The sequence below is a fragment of the Nuphar pumila genome, chromosome 12 (assembly GCF_984573655.1).
Source record: "Nuphar pumila chromosome 12, dmNupPumi1.hap1.1, whole genome shotgun sequence".
Taxonomy (NCBI): Eukaryota; Viridiplantae; Streptophyta; class Magnoliopsida; order Nymphaeales; family Nymphaeaceae; genus Nuphar; species Nuphar pumila.
Genome location: NC_143260.1, coordinates 98354461 through 98370635, shown reverse-complemented (window position 1 = coordinate 98370635; position 16175 = coordinate 98354461). Strand labels below are relative to the sequence as shown.

Sequence of the window (16175 nt, the reverse complement as noted above, 5' to 3'; positions counted from 1 at the left end):
AAAGGTTCTCCAACATCGAGTCCCATGATAGAACGGACTCATCAAATCTGGGGACTTCATCAAGCTCTTTTCTTTACTCACAAACAGGAGAAAAGGGGAGAAAATACTCTCTCAAGTAGGGGTGGGCAATGGTCTGGCCAAGCCCGTGAGCCAAGCCAACCCAGTTTGGGTCAAGGTTTTAGGCCCTGACTCATTGGCTACTGGGTCGGTCCTGAGCTACCTAATTAATTAAATTAAGTACCTGGATGTACAGTAACTTGGCAATTATTAGTTGCATTGATTATAAGAAAAATAAAAGGATAATTAGATGAGGGATTTAATCTTTCATTTAATTCATTGCTTTTGGTATTAGAGAAATTAATTTATGAACTTCATTCAAATTTAACCTACAAATGGATTTGGAGCAAGCTAGACCGACCCGCTAAACATTGACCCATTGGGCCAGGTCATGGGCTGCTCTTCAAACCCGAGCCCGTTAAGAACCCGGCCAAGCCGCACTTAAAACTCAATGAGGCAAGCTCTAAACGGGCGGGGGCCGATGACCACCCCTACTCCCAAGCAAGCAAGAGAAACATTTAACCCAAACAACTTTTCTTTCTTTTCATATTAACTGAAGAATCAATGTATACCCTATATTCCTTGAACCCCTCTAAAACTATACATGTTTTTTCTATCATCTCTTATTCACCGCATGTTGCTTTCCTGTTTATATGGATTTCTATGGAGAATCCAAACTAAAATTTGACAATGAGCTATTGATCCACTTTCCTAGAACAAAAATTTGCAGCAACAATTACAATAAGGAAAAAAAAAGAAAAACCAACAGGGAACAAAAGAAACAGTTTTGAATCTACAACTGGGGCAATCGCCACTGCAGCAACCCTGCTACTGAGGCAGCTCCTTCTCAAGCATTGACGCCCCCTGGAATACCATCATCGGCAGATCCCTCATGTACTTCCGCAACTGCTCATACAACAAGCTTTTTGTCACATAAACACAGAATAATGATAGCTGTTCTAGAGTTCTGTAACTTCTCTAATACAAAATGAAATGATTGGGATTGAAGTGAGCTTGAGTTTCAAAAACAACCCAAGAAAATAATCAGTAATATAGTATGTTTTTTTTTCTCTCTTTCACTACACACACACACACACAGAGAGAGAGAGAGAGAGAGAGAGAGAGAGAGAATTGGCCATCAACAAAAAGTCCTTGATGATGAAATTAGCTCAAAATGGACGGATGGATAAACTAGAAAAAACAAAACAAATGGAATCCAAAATTATACTGATGGCTGGCAAATTGAATGTTTTCCTCATGTAAAATGGTACAACAAACAACAACAACTACGCCTTCATCCCAAAACAATTGGGGTCAGCGATATGAACCAAAAAAGAAATTCATTTTGGGTCTTCCACATGAATCCTTTTCCTCCAATCATTTCTATCCAACGCCATGTCCTCGGTGAGGTTCAAAGCATTCATATCCTTTCCTATCATCTCCATCCAAGTCTTCCTAGGCCTACCCCGACCTCTTTTAACTAATATATTTTCCCATTTCTCCAACCTTCTAACTGGAGCATCATTAGGCCTTCGCCGAATATGTCCAAACCACCGTAAACGATTCTCTCGCATCTTATTTTCAATGGGTGCAACACCTACCTTCTTACGTATCTCTTCGTTCCGAATCTTATCTTTTATTGTATTTCCACACATCCATCTAAGCATCCGCATCTCAGCTACACTCATTTTTTGAATATGATGTCTCTTGGCAGCTCAACATTCCGTACCATATAGTAAAGCGGGTCTAATAGTCGTCCTATAAAACTTTCCCTTCAACCGCAATGGCATTCTACGATCGCACAGCACTCCAGTAGCACTTTTCCATTTCATCCACCCAACCTTTATCCTATGATTTACATCTCCATCAATTTCTCCATACTTTTGAATGATGGATCCCAAATATTTGAAATAATCATTCACCGGTATATCTTGCTCACCAAGCTTCACTACACTCCCATCACTACTTCGTTGCTTACTAAACCGACATTCCATATATTCAGTCTTACTCTTACTCAACTTAAAACCTCTAGCTTCCAATGTCTGTCTCCATAATTCTAACTTAGCATTAACCCCAGCTCTAGACTCATCAATCAAAACAATATCATCAGCAAACAACATACACCACGGTACATTTTCTTGAATTGATCTCGTAAGCTCATCCTCATGTAAAATGGTATCTAACATTAAAGAATTGAGAGTATTACTGTGAAAGATGATAGGACTTAATTTGCTGACCACCTCAGCAAATCGTCGGATAAGAGAATGGTTAAAAGTGAAAACAGAGGCAAATTAGAAGACCAAAAAAAGGGATATAAGCGGACTCAAAATTATGCTGGCATCAAATAGAAATTGAACACCATTAATTTTATAACCAATGTTATACCTTTGCAAAATGTGAATAGTTCCAGAATTTACTTGACTGCGCCATCTCAAACTAGACTACGCGTCGTGTATGCGGGAGTGAAATTGATAGGCTCAACCTAAAAGGCTGAAATTACTCTCATATAATGTACCTTGGTCCTACCTTGGATGGCATGCTCAAGGATATCTCATATAAAGGCACATCGCGAAGGGGCATAATTCTTAATGGTTCATGGCAGATGTACCTCGAGAATAAGTATCCCAACAGCATGCGCTTCAGTACAAGGTTTGTCTAAAGGCATTTGGCATAATCCACCAGCATTTTTCCTGTAATAGTCTAAGCAATATAGATAGCAAACTTACCTGCTCATCAGACATCTTGTTAAAACTAAATTTCTTTGTCCAAATAGATTCAGCTTCTTCAGCAGCAGGGAGAACAAGATTCTTCACATTCAAACTAGCAAGTAAGCTCTCGATGCACGAGAACAAGGACTGGAAGTAACCCTGAGGAAAGGGATTGAAACAACATGAGAAATGAAACAATCAAAACCAAAAGGCGAAGCAGGAAACCAGAACTTGAGGAACAAAACGTCCTTAGAACACTGCAAGCCATTTAGTTTTTACGCAACCGCACATTCAGTATTCTGTGATAATGTCAAATACAAAACTGATGATCCGATGAACAAGCTTAAAGAAAATTCTTAGTTCTGTATCACCAGTTAAAAAAGCAATGCTCCTATGAGGATGCCACAAAACAACCAACTTTTTCCTTATAAACAACTTGAAACAACTGTCAAAATGGTAGGCATATTAGGACATGTGGCTGGTACATATCGCAGCAATTTCATGATCATAACATGAAGATACCATCATAATGGTAATACTAACAGCAAGCAAAGTGAAAATTGATCTTCCCTTAAAACTAAAGAAATGGATAACTAAACCAACAAGGAAAAAAGGATCACAGTATAGCTAAAGAGAGAGCTTCTACATCGATTGCATCTGGTGGAAACTGAAAGGCATAAACAATGTATGTGATGATAAAAGTTATATAGACAATGTGATCAGGGAAGAAAGCCCATGACTAAGGGACAGCAGAAAATGGCCAAATTTCACATATAGATTGTACTGTAGTACAGACTGTATGCCATATTGTGCAACCAAAACATGCCACACAGATAAGATCGAATAAATTGAGTAAGACCAATTTTCAAGGAAATCCTTTGACATTCTAGATTCAAGTTAATGAAACTTCTTGAGTAGCTCAGACTCCTGTTCACACCAGGGTTACCGGAAGCGCCCATAGGCATGGGGAAGCACAAAACGCGGCGTTTCCGAAAAGTGTAGGGAAGCGCTACTCCTTTCCCTTTAATGGGAAGCTCGCTTCCCATTATCAAAAGCGAGTTTCCTTTTTTTTAAGGTTTTTGATAGTTTTACCCTTTTTCTTAAACATTTTTTACCAAAAAAAAATAAAAGAAACCGTGTTTTTAATGAGAGGGCCAAATGGTCATTTTGAAAGTTTCGTGACAAAACCCAAATCGATGCTTTGAAATTGGAACTTTGAATTATCTTATAAATAGGAAATGTTCTTTGAATTTATTTGTTATCTTGGCTAAGTGTATTTTATAAAAAGTTGCTTAGCATTTGGATTATTGCACATAAACCCATGCTTTTACATTCCAATTGAATGTTGTTGAGCTTTAACAGAGGTTCTGTAAATCATGATTACAGTCTAAGACTCTAAGTGCTATGACTAGTATCTTGACTATTTATGGCATGTTAAAATCTTGAATGCAGGCATGCATGTTAAAATCTTGGCTTGTTTAGATACATTTATTTTGGCTTGATTTTATGCACAAACTGTTTGGTAATGGTATTGCCACAAATAGTGGAATGGTATCATTTTGAAGGTTGTCTCTTGGATGCATACAAAGGCATGCCATTTAGCATATTGTTGTGCTCATGTTATATAAAGTTTTTAGACTGATACTTTTGTGATGCAGGTATATTTGCTTGTTCTTTGGTTCACTAATGACTATCACAGACTACGAGCTCGACAATTATGGTGATGAGGACGATTCTTTTCGCAATTTGAAGCATGAATCTGCTAGTGGTATTGAATGAGAATGACTGAAATGATAAAGAGTTTGATTGTCCATATGAGTTTGAGGAAGGAGAAGGAAATTGTTTCGATGAGAGATAAAGAAGAATATGACTTAGATGGGTACTATGATACAAGATGACCCAAAACCACCTAGCATGTGTAGAACAATAGTGTTATGACACCATGTATGAAAACAAAAGAAGAGTTGGCAAAAAAAGCAAGGTGAAAGTCACGTTTTTATGTGCAAGCACTGCAAAAATATTTATCATGGGTCATATACTCGAGTTTTTGCACATTTAATGGGAGCTTCAAAGGGAAAGAGTTTCAAGATTACCTTTTGTTCTACAGTTGTAAAAAATAAGGAGTTGGCAAGAAAAATTAAGAGGCAAGGTCGACGAGTAAAAGTTTCATCATGCACATTTAAGTTGAAAAGATGAAGAATTTATAAACTAAAGCCTAATATAACTACATCTTTTGCCTCTTGTGAAAGCCGAAGTATAGTTGATATTTGTGATACCTTTAAAAAGGTAGAAAGAGACGATGTAGTTCATAAAATTATTAGATTTTTATGTGCAAATGACATGCCTTTCAATGTGCTCCGATCACTGTATTGGGAAAAGCTATATCAGCAATTTGCTTGACAATGAGGAGTATATTTACAAAGAGTTAAAGTGAATTTCGAGAAAAGTTTGAAGAGTTGAGAGTTTTCATTGTCTCAAATGGTTGGACAAATATAAAGAATAAGCACTTATAAATATACTTACATCAAATTGTTTTGAGTCGATGTTCTTATATGCGAGTGTCTTTTCTGATGTGCAACAGTCGACTGCAAATATTGTCAAGTTTGTGAAGACTGAATTTAAAATGGTGGGGTCTTCTAATGTAGCGCAAGCAGTGTTGTGAAAAGTGTTGAGGCATAGTGAGGCGCTCCACCAAAATCTGAAGCGAGGCTTAAGCCTCGAGGCGTAACGCATAAGCCACAAATTTTTTTTTTTGAAAACTTAAAAAAAACTATAAAAAATATCTAAAATTATAAATAAATAAAAAATGCTTTATTAATGAAGTAACAACCAACAAAAAATAAAAAATCTCAAATAAATACTGAAAAAATATGAGATTAACATGTAAAAGTAACATTAATGCAACAACTTGATCTAATTAAGTATCTAAGAAACCAAAATTCAATCACAACATGAGATCTTATTTATGTTGTTTTTCATACATTAGAAACCAAAACTCTCTTCAATTACATTGTTCTCTTGCCACATTTGCAGGAAAAAAAACAGAGCTAAAAAAATATCCAGAGAATAGTCATATGTAGTAGAGAAAGCATGGGCCCCTTCTGTGTTCAATCCAATTTCAGCAAGTAATGAAGTTAACTGGCGCAAAACAGAAAAATCATTTCCTTCTCTCTCTCTCTCTCTCTCTCTCTCTCTCTCGGCTACTCGCCATTCTTCTACAGAGGAAGAACCGAAAAATCATTTCCTTCTCCCAAAAACCCTTCTTCAGATTTCAAGGTATGTCGGTTCGTCTAGATAATAAGTTGTGGAGCATGATTCAGAGTTTTTGCCCTTGCAGTAGGGGGCTCCCCCCGGCTCGGGTCCCGCTGCGTGGTCAACAGGAAGGGGTCCAGGAGGGGTCGTCCCTGGCGGGGGGCAGCGCCCCCCAGAAGATTTTTTTTTTGGGGGCTTATGTTTGCGACCCTGTTTCTTATGGATCAGACCTGATCTGATGATCAGCCCATCTCCATCCTCTTGATTAATTGGGGGTGCCACCATGACCTGCGGTGGATTCTAAATCTGGGGCCGCTCGCTTGGGTTTTTGTTGTCGACAACCATCAACCGATCCATTTGCATAATCTCAGCAGCATGAACAGCCACCAACGGCAAAAATTAGTGAAAACCTATCAAAATCGTATGCATCAACACAACATAATGTTGTAACATATGAAAGAGCAAGACTTGAAAATGCTCCCTCAGAAACAAGACACCAGAATACAGTAATTTTTTAAGGAAAAGAATACAGTACAGAACCATGGTAGCATCTACATATGCTTGTGTTCTGCTAATTTGAAGCACCACCTGCCCATGCAACCAGGATAAATATACTATCAATACTGAGGAACCAAGCTATCCATCACACGAGTGATATTGTTCCTCTCATGCCTGTGCGGGTGACATGTGACACAATACACAGTTAAAGCTTTCATATGCATAATGTATGTGCATATAAGGCTTCATTAACATCAAAACCTATTATTTTTTTCCCTTGAGCCATGAATGGAAGGGAAATTAAGAACTGAACAAGTTCAGAAGATTTATTTTTTTGAAGAATAAATTTCATTGCTTCAGCAATATAAATCACAGAGAACATATGAATGAGTGTGATGAGATATCAGGACCCCTTTAAACAGAAAACAACAAATACAAAATTAAAAACAGTGAAGCCAGCAGCCATGTAGGGTCGTGATTTGTGAGGTCAGATCTGCCTAGTCGATCCACACAAAAATGGCCTTGTTACCTCCAATCCATTCAGTCGAGCATCGAGGCCATTCTCTGTTTGTAACTTCCCACCTTAATAGATCCTGTAATGCAGCAGGGTCTGTGTATATTCCTCTAAAAATCCGCTGGTTGCGCTTAGTCCATATTGCCTTCCAAGCAGGTAACGCCCCACACTCGCCAGAGAAATTTCCATCTCTTACCTTTCCAGTTCATGTGTGCTGAAACAAATACAACTCTTGGGAAGTTGATGTTATCCCAGTTGATTTGAAAGTCCCCCCAAACCTCATTGAGCAGATTTCTTATAAAAACACATTGACAAGGTGAGGCGCGTACGCCTCACCTTGAGGCGTGCCTCGCCCTGAGGTGTGCGCCTCAAGGCGTATGAGGCGTGTGCCTCAAGGCACAAAGCCCCTCGCCTTGAGGCAAGGCACGTTTTTAATAACACTGAGTGCAAGTGATTACAGACAATGTAGCAAATTGCAAATTAGTTGGTGAAGAATTTAGGCAAAAATACAAGTATATTTTCTGGTCACCTTGTGTTGTGCACACCCTCAATTTGATCTTTAAAGAGTTGTCACGTGAGTTTCATTGGTTGGGAGAGACATATTTGCAAAGTAAAAATATTATGAAATATATTACCAATAATTTGAAAGCATTAACAATCTTAAGAAGTAATGAAAAATTGGAGCTAATAAAGATTACAAAAATAAGGTTTGTTTCACATTATATTACTCCGAAGAGCTTGCTTGATGTAAAGGAGAGCTTGAGGCTTACAGTTATAACAGATAAATAGAGTGAGTAGAAGCAATCACACACTGATGGGACTGAAAATAAAGGCTATTACGATAAAAAAATTTGTTTTGATGAAGAATACTGAGATTTTATTTGTTTAACATTATTGATTACAAAACTCATCTACAAGATGATTAAATTTTGTGATCAAGAAGGCCCATAATTGGTGAAGTGTACGAAGGCATGGACAATATGTTGAAAAAAATCAAAGACAATCTAAAAGGACAACTAGATTTGTATGAAAAGATTCATAGGATTGTCTCAAATAAATGGGATAGAATGAATGTGCCCCTCCATAGTCTAGACCACATGCTTACTCCAAAATATTATGAATTAGAGTATCTCAAGATCCCAGCACTGGGAGGAGTCAAACGAGTTTCTCTGGATAAAAAATTTATTCTATCTATTTAATAAATATTAAAATTTAAACTTTAATGATTTAATAATTTTATTCTTTCATTTGCATTTTCTTGCTATAGCTAAACAATCTTTTTCTTTTCTGTCGAAAAAGACAATGATATTTTAGATGATGTAATGCTCGCACTTGGTCATATCTACAGGAAATGAACTCTCTACACTTTAATAGTCACAACTAGGGCTGGTAAACGAACAAAGCAGCTCGTGACTCGGCTTGGTTCAGCTCGTTCATGATCGGTTCATATAGTTGGTGAGTCGAGCCATAAGCAGCTCGTTTGTCTTAAACGAGTCAAACCTGAACACAAGGTGTTCAACTCAGCTCGGCTCGATAGTGCGTGTATAGATCAAATATATATATTTTTATGGATAATATATATTTTGTGTAATATATAAAAGAATACATAAAATATGGACTATTAAGTGTAATTTATAAAAATGTTATATATATTTTCAAGTATAATATATAAAAATATATATACTATATATGAATATTATGGAATATTTTTACACGAGCCAGTGCGTGTTCGTCGCGTCTCATTCATGGATGAGCCGAGCTTGAACTCGGCTTGGCTAAACACGAACACGAGCCGAGCCACAAGCTCAATCTACTAGTAAACGAGTTGAGCCCGAACATGCCATGTTCGGTTCGTTTAGCTCATTTACCAGCCCTAGTCACAACTTATAACTTTTGCATCAAGAAGTGGAAATTTAGCTGAAATGCAGCAAAAATCAATGCATTGAGTCCTACAATATCAGTCCTTAATTGGTGGCATTTTTATGGTGGTGATACGCCCGAGTTGAGAGTATTAGCCATTAAGGTTCTATTTCAACCTATCAACACATCTTCTGCAGAAAGTGTGTGGAGCACCTAATAGCTACATTCATAATGTTAAAAAAAGTAGGCTCAATGAAGATAGTGTTGATACGTTGGTGTATATTCATTCAAATTTGATTAATTGACATGTATAATTAAAGTGTTTTATACTTTTATTTTGATATCTTGTAAAATATTTATGTATCATTGATTATTTGTTAGCATTCATATTTTGCATTCTTGTTATAAAAAGGTGCAACAATCGCTACAAAGGAACTAGTCGAAAATGGGATATCAATCTGAAACTTTCTATTATAGAATAAAATACATTGAGATTAGAGGACATGCATGTAAGAAAATAGAGTCACAGGTGTTCAATTTGGATCGGGTCATATTGGACTTGATCCACCTTGTATAGGATGTATTCTTATGTAATATTTGTTTTGTATTAAGGGTAATCAGGTCAAACCTGAACGCTAATCACCAATATTAATACCAATGAAAAAAAGAGGTAGCCAAAACAGAAATTATGGGTTGCTCTCTACATTGTTCCAACTTCTTCTTCCTCTTTCTCTCAAACGTGTTGCTACAGGTTTTAGAGGCTCGATTTTCGAGGTTTCTCACATGGTATTAGAGCCAACATCTTCATCCAGGTAGCCCTTCATCAGATTTGTCTTCTCTTCACTCTTTAATCCCTCTCTTCTTTTCTTGGTTTCCTCTCCATTCCATTTTACGCAATTTTCTAATCGCTTCCCCTTTTTTTTCTCAGCCCTTTTGTTTCTCCTTCCACTTTTCACAATCAATTTATCTTGATTAGATCAAAATCTTTCAAAATCCCTCTTTTTTTGTTGTTCACGTTCTTGGTGAACCAATAATTTATATTTTTGAAATTCATGTCTCCTTCTTCTTATCCTTACCAAAAAGACGAGGGAGAAATACGTGTTACTGCTCACGTGATTCTCTTCCTTCTTGAAACCCGAGAACATATTTGCCCTACTGCTGTGAACCTAACCCAGCAGTCGTGATTTTCAAAAAACACGAGTTACTGTTCACGCATTATTATTGATGTGTTACCATTCAAGTGATTCGCTTTAACAAATAAAAGGGGGAACCCATTAGATTTACCCCCTTTCAAATACCCAATATTTGTGGTCATCACGGTTTGAGGGTCCTCTGTTAAAGTCTAGCAAAAAAAAAACTGCTCGCGAAGTTTTTTTTTGTTTATCTTTTGCTATTCATGTCACCCAAGAATCTTCAAATGGCCCAATTTCTTACTCTTTCCATGAATGATTCTCCTTTCTCAGCTTGCCCCTGAAAAATTAACTACCTTAAATTATCTCATTTGGAAAAGTCAAATCACTCACTTCATAGAGAGTCTAGATTTGATTGGGCACCTAAATGACTCTGAACCTATACTCTATGAATACTTGAAAGAGAGCAAAGATGGAGAAGGGAACAGTGGAAGTGGTCGAACGCGGCACTCACACTATTAGTAGATTTGCCATAACAAAATAATGGTAGCATACCATTTGTCTACTCTTTCTCAGGACGTTCTTGTCAGTATAGATGACTGAATGAGTGCAAAGCAACTTTGGGATAAACTTCGTGAAGTTTATTCTCAGGTCTCTGAATCAAGAGTGATGCAGTTGAAATCCCAATTCCTGAACATGAAGCAAAATCCATCTTCTATCATGGAGTACATGAATAGGATAAAAAACATCACTGATGAGATGGCTTTGATCAGACAACCTTGTAAAGAGACACTACGCATACGAGCACCAATACTTCACAAAAGATGTGCACAAAAGCACTCAAACCACACTAGAACAAATACGCACAAGAGCGTAAAATAAGGCAAACATGCACAAACGCATGTAACAAGAATATATTGAATGAGAAGGAGCTTGAGACACTCAAGCCTTAACAAATTACAAGGGGGAACACCCCTATTTATACACACAAAAAGAAGCCACAAGGGGGGCTCCTAAAGGAGTCGTTGGGAGCCCCCAACGGTCACATTTGTGACCGTTGGGGGCCCCAACGACTCTATTGGGGCCCCTCCCTAGGTGGCGCAAACCAAGAAAATAAAGAAATAAAAAAAGAAAAATAAAGAAACAAAAAAATAAAACAAAAATTACAAGCATATTCCAAATGGAATATGCGTAAAATGGGAAATTACAGTAATACCCTTTTCAGGTATATTTGGAAAATAAATATATATCTATATATACATATTCATAGAGATACATATACATGTATACGTATATCTATATAAGTATATATATATGGATATATATGTATCCATACAACTAGATTTAGGGATTACATTTTAACAAACCTATCCCTGACAATGATAAAGTCCAACAGATCCTTGTTAGACTTGGATCAAAATACTCTATGCTGATCATATCTTTGGAGTGTCAGGTGAAACTTCCTATGTATGAAAAATTACGTCCCACCTTGCTGCAATTTGAAGCCTTGCATGTCCCTAAAGGGAACGATCATCAACGAGATAAGCATGTAGAAGTTTTCAATATTAACGTGGAAACAAGTAAAGGTTAAGGGTGGCAAAATAATTTTAAATCAAGGGGTCGAGGCAGAAGCTATGAACAAGGGGGAAGAGGATTACTTCCCTTACCGCAGTAGCAACAAAAAAATTTTCATCAGCGTCAAAACCAGAGTTACCAGTCGAGGAAGCGGGAACGGGAAGCGATACGGGAAGCGGGAGCGGGAAGCGAGGCACTTTCAAAAATTTAGGAAGCAGGGAAGCGTGGGACCACTTAGAAGAAAATTTCGAACCGTCTCGGAAGCGACCTAGGAAGCGAACAGGAAGCGAGGGGGAAGCGAAAAAAATAAAAAAAATGGGGAAGCGAGGGGGAAGCGTGGGGGAAGCACACTTCCCATAAATGGGAAGCGTGTTTCCCATAAAAGGGAAATGCGCTTCCCATAAAAGGGGGATGCTTCCCCTCACGCTTCGTAAGCGCGACGTTTCGCGCTTCCGAAGCGCGCTTCCCCTTTTTACCTAGGCGCTTCCGGTAACTCTGGTCAAAACTTCCAAAATCATGGAGCTCTTACCTGCCAGTTGTGCAAGAAAAGAGGGCATGGCATGATTGATTATTGGGACTTACCCAGATATGGAGTGGTAGTTGGAGCGAAAAAGGTGGAGCATAATGCCAACTACATTCAAGTTCAACTGGGAAATGAGCAACAGCGTAATCATAAAGCCTTGGTTGTGGCTTTTCAGCAAATGCAAGTGGATTCATCAGGAAAAAACATGGATTTTAGATTCAAGAGCAACAAATCATGTTACAGGTGATGAGGGTAAAAATTCTGAACTCAAACCTTTATACTGGCCATGGTAAAATTATTACAGGCGACAAAACTGTTCACCCCATCACTCACACTAGAAAAGCTCATGTTTCCAGTGTTCCCAAACCTTTAACTTTGTCCAATACTTTCCTTGTTCCGGGTCTCAAACACAATCTTGCCTCTGTCTCTCAGCTTTGTCAGCAAAATAATTCTTCTGTTATATTTACTCCTTTATCTGTTTGTGTGAAAGGACTAGACTCGAAGGAAACAGGCGTTGAGGGAGAGAGAAAAGGGAATCTTTAAGTAATAGAGGATGCTCCAAAGTTTCGTTCCTTTTTTAGTCCCGATCTCATCCAAAACTGTCAATTGATATTTAGCATCGTCGTCGTCTGGCGCATTGTGGTCATCCTTTTTTGTAGTCTTTGATTAGTTCTGGTTTGGTGTCTAGTTCTTGTAATAATGAGTTGATGACAAAGAATTTATGTTCTAGTTGCCAAGTATGTAAAAGTCATCAACTCCACTTCAAAATTATCAATAAAAGAGCTTATTTCCCTTCTGATGTTTGGGGGCCGACTCTCATTGACTCTTATTCTTCGAGTAGATATTATGTGACATTCATAGATGGGTACAATTGTTATAGATGGATCTTTTTCATGAAGCACAAATCCGAAGTGTTCAGCTTGTTTTGTCGTTTCCATAACCTTGTCAAACATCAGTTTGGGCAAACCATTATTTGCTTCAATAGTGAAGGGGGAGGTGAATAAAGTTCCTATGTCTTTATGGAATATTTACAAAATCATGACATAGAACATCAGAAATTGTGCCCTCATACACCTGAACAAAATGGCATAAATGAAAGGGCACATCGGCACATTGTTGAAAGTGCGATGACAATGATTCATTCTAACCGAGCTGGTTTGGAATTATGGAGTGAAGCCTTCCATACAGTCGTGCATATCATAAGCAGGCTGCCAATGAAAAATTTGGATAACAGAACACCCTATTTTGTTTAAAAGAGATCACTCCTTAACAAAACTGAAAGTTTGGGGGTGTGTATGTATGTGCACATTGATCACTTACATCTTAACAAATTTCTTTCCAAAGCATCAATATGCAGATTCGTGGGGTATAACGATGAGCATAAAGGGTATCGTTGTTGGAATCCAGTGAAACATTTCATAATCATATCAAGGCATGTCATATTTGATGATGAAAACTTTGTTTTTACAGAAAAGGGCTTAATGCAGAAAATTCTATCTTATCTCCTCCATATAATGATGATATGCAGGACTGGATGAGGTTCATAGTGATAGTTCGAGAAGTGACAACCCATATGATGTTATACAAAAAGAGGGTATAGTTGATCCTTCGTGTATGCATCTATTAATATATATATATATATATATATATATATTATCTCCCTTTTATATTTTGTAAATGCACACTAGGGGAAATTTAGTCTTTTCCTTTAATGTAAAACACGACTAGGATTGTTTCTTTAGTTTCTTTTTTATTTTTGTTTTTATTATTTAGTTAATCAATGTAAAGGGGGCCACATTAGAGTCGTTGGGAGGCTCCCAACGACTCTATGGGAGCCCCTCTAGGGTCCCATTCTTTGTATAAATAGGGGTGAATACCCCCTTCATTCTCAAGCTTTTTAAGCATTTCTTAATACATTGTTACTATTAGAGTACGATATTTCATATATGGGTCTAGATCTGGATCCAACCCATTGTGTAACCTGTCCAGTGTGTAATATTGGACACCTTTGTAAATACATGTGATATATAAGGGTATTCTTGTAAATCATGCATTAGGGTTATTACTTTATATTGAATAGAATCAGATCACGCCTCCCTTACTGTTCATTAAGGGAATATGTGATCAGTTACAGCCCTATCACTCTCCTCTCTGAGTTTTCTTGCTATTTTGATGATTTCTGACATGGTATCAGAGCAGATCTGTACCTAAGGCTGAGATCTTCTCCAGAAGGTGTGTCTCCAAAGATCCTTTCCATCTTTTCTAAGTCTTCTTCTGATTCTTCTTTCTCCTCTATTCTTTCTTTCATTTTTTCTTAAGGTTGTTTCACTTCTGCGTCACATGCTTCGTGCGACTGCGGTACTTGTGGGTGCGGTTGCGTGCACCTGATACGCGCAGCTGCGGCACAGTGCAGCAGTTGCTGGTGCGGCCGTTGCACATGTTGCGCACTGCGACAACGATTGGGTGTTCAAATTTTTTTATGGTTGGCCAGGTGTTTTTCGGGTTCCTCCTATCAGTGGGGTGTCAGCGCCCAAAACACCTATATAGGGGACGAAACTTCAGAATGTTGAGGCACGTGATGTGCACGGGCGAGGCACCTTGTGCACGCGTTGCCTACTGTATGGGTTGCATCGGATCTTCTCTCGCGTTCAGCGCGTCTGTTGCCCCTGGCTTGCTTGCTCGCTCATTCGGTCATTGTGTCGGCTAGTGGGTGGAGCTTCGGGCATGTTGTACATGCATTGGCGCACGAGTTGTGTTGGCTTTGATGCCCGGCGTCGTCGTGGCTGTGTGAGCTGTGCTAATTTGCCACAAGGTGATTGGGTGCTCGGCTTCTCAACGTGTCCATCGTGCTCATGCCTGTGTGCACGACTTGTGCTTTGTTTGGGTCTCTGTGTTTGCTTTCCCTTTGACGCAGTGGAATCGTGTCCCTACTCGGTGCGCCTATTCTAAAAACCACCTATTCTCAAAACCACCTATTCTCAACACATATTATGTACTTTTTGTCGATGATTTTTCTAGGCATACTTGGATTTAATTCTTCAAGTATAAATATGAGGTTTTTTCACATTTTCAAACATTTCATAAAATGGTTAAAAATAAATTTCAAAATGATATTTTCATTTTTTGCACTGATTCAGGGAGAGAATTTATGTCCAAAGAATTCAAAGACTATCTCAACTTACATGACATCATACATCAAAGATATTGTCTACACACCACAACAAAATGGCTTGGCCGAACGTAAACATCAACACATCATGAAAACCACTAGGACCTTATTAATAGCAAATCAAGTTCCAAAAGAATTTTGGGCAGAAGTTGCACTAACTGCTACCTATCCTATTAATAGTATGTTATCTTCTTCTTTGAAAAATATAACTCCAATTGAAAAACTTGTCAACTTATCTCCTGATTATTCTAGATTAAGAGTCTTTAGATGCAAGTGTTTTGTTTTCACCAACAAGAATGACAAACTATCTCCCTGTGTGATTCCTTGTGTCTTCTTAGGATATATCGATAATAAAAAAGAGTATAGATGTTTTGATTTCCAAAATGAAAAATTATATGTACATAGAAATGTATCTTTCCTAGAGAAAGAAAGTTTTTTTGAATTCGAAAAACCCAAGGAAGTCACTGAATATTCCTTTTTAATAGATTTGACTTCAAAATCTAATGAATGGGATCTTGAATGTGCTTTTGACAATGATCAAAGTCCTATTGATTTTGAACATAATGTTGATAATGAAAAGAGCAAACTCATAAGGACGTTAGTCTACAATATTCAAGACGTAGAGAGTCAAATCTTTCATGTGCATTAGAAAAATATTCCAAAGTAACCAACCAGAAGGTCATCTAGAAGTTCTAGACCTCCGAAAAAATTTGTGTCATACGAATCCTTTTCACCCATATACAAGGCAGTTATTGCATTAATACAATCATATGTAGAACTGTCATCCTATTCTCAAGCCAAAAACCATATAGAACGGGTAGAAGCCATGAAGACAGAATTCAACGCATTAGAAAAGGCTAACACTTGGACTATTCAAGATATTCCTCTA

General features: G+C 37.8%; 1 protein-coding gene across 3 annotated transcripts in view; it reads right to left on the bottom strand.

The window, feature by feature from the left end:
- Positions 1–574: 574 nt before the first annotated feature.
- The window catches only part of LOC149821280 (uncharacterized), a 76281-nt gene continuing 60680 nt past the window's right edge, over positions 575–16175 (bottom strand). For all 3 annotated transcript variants that reach the window (XR_016426405.1, XM_089982131.1, XM_089982132.1), the window contains 2 exons: positions 2784–2924; positions 575–963 (listed from right to left, as the gene is read on the bottom strand). Coding sequence is in view for 2 of the 3 variants with exons in the window: in XM_089982131.1 (XP_089838257.1) it covers positions 886–963; positions 2784–2924 (219 nt within the window). In the remaining variant the exon portion in view is untranslated. The remainder of the gene's footprint in view (positions 964–2783; positions 2925–16175) is intronic.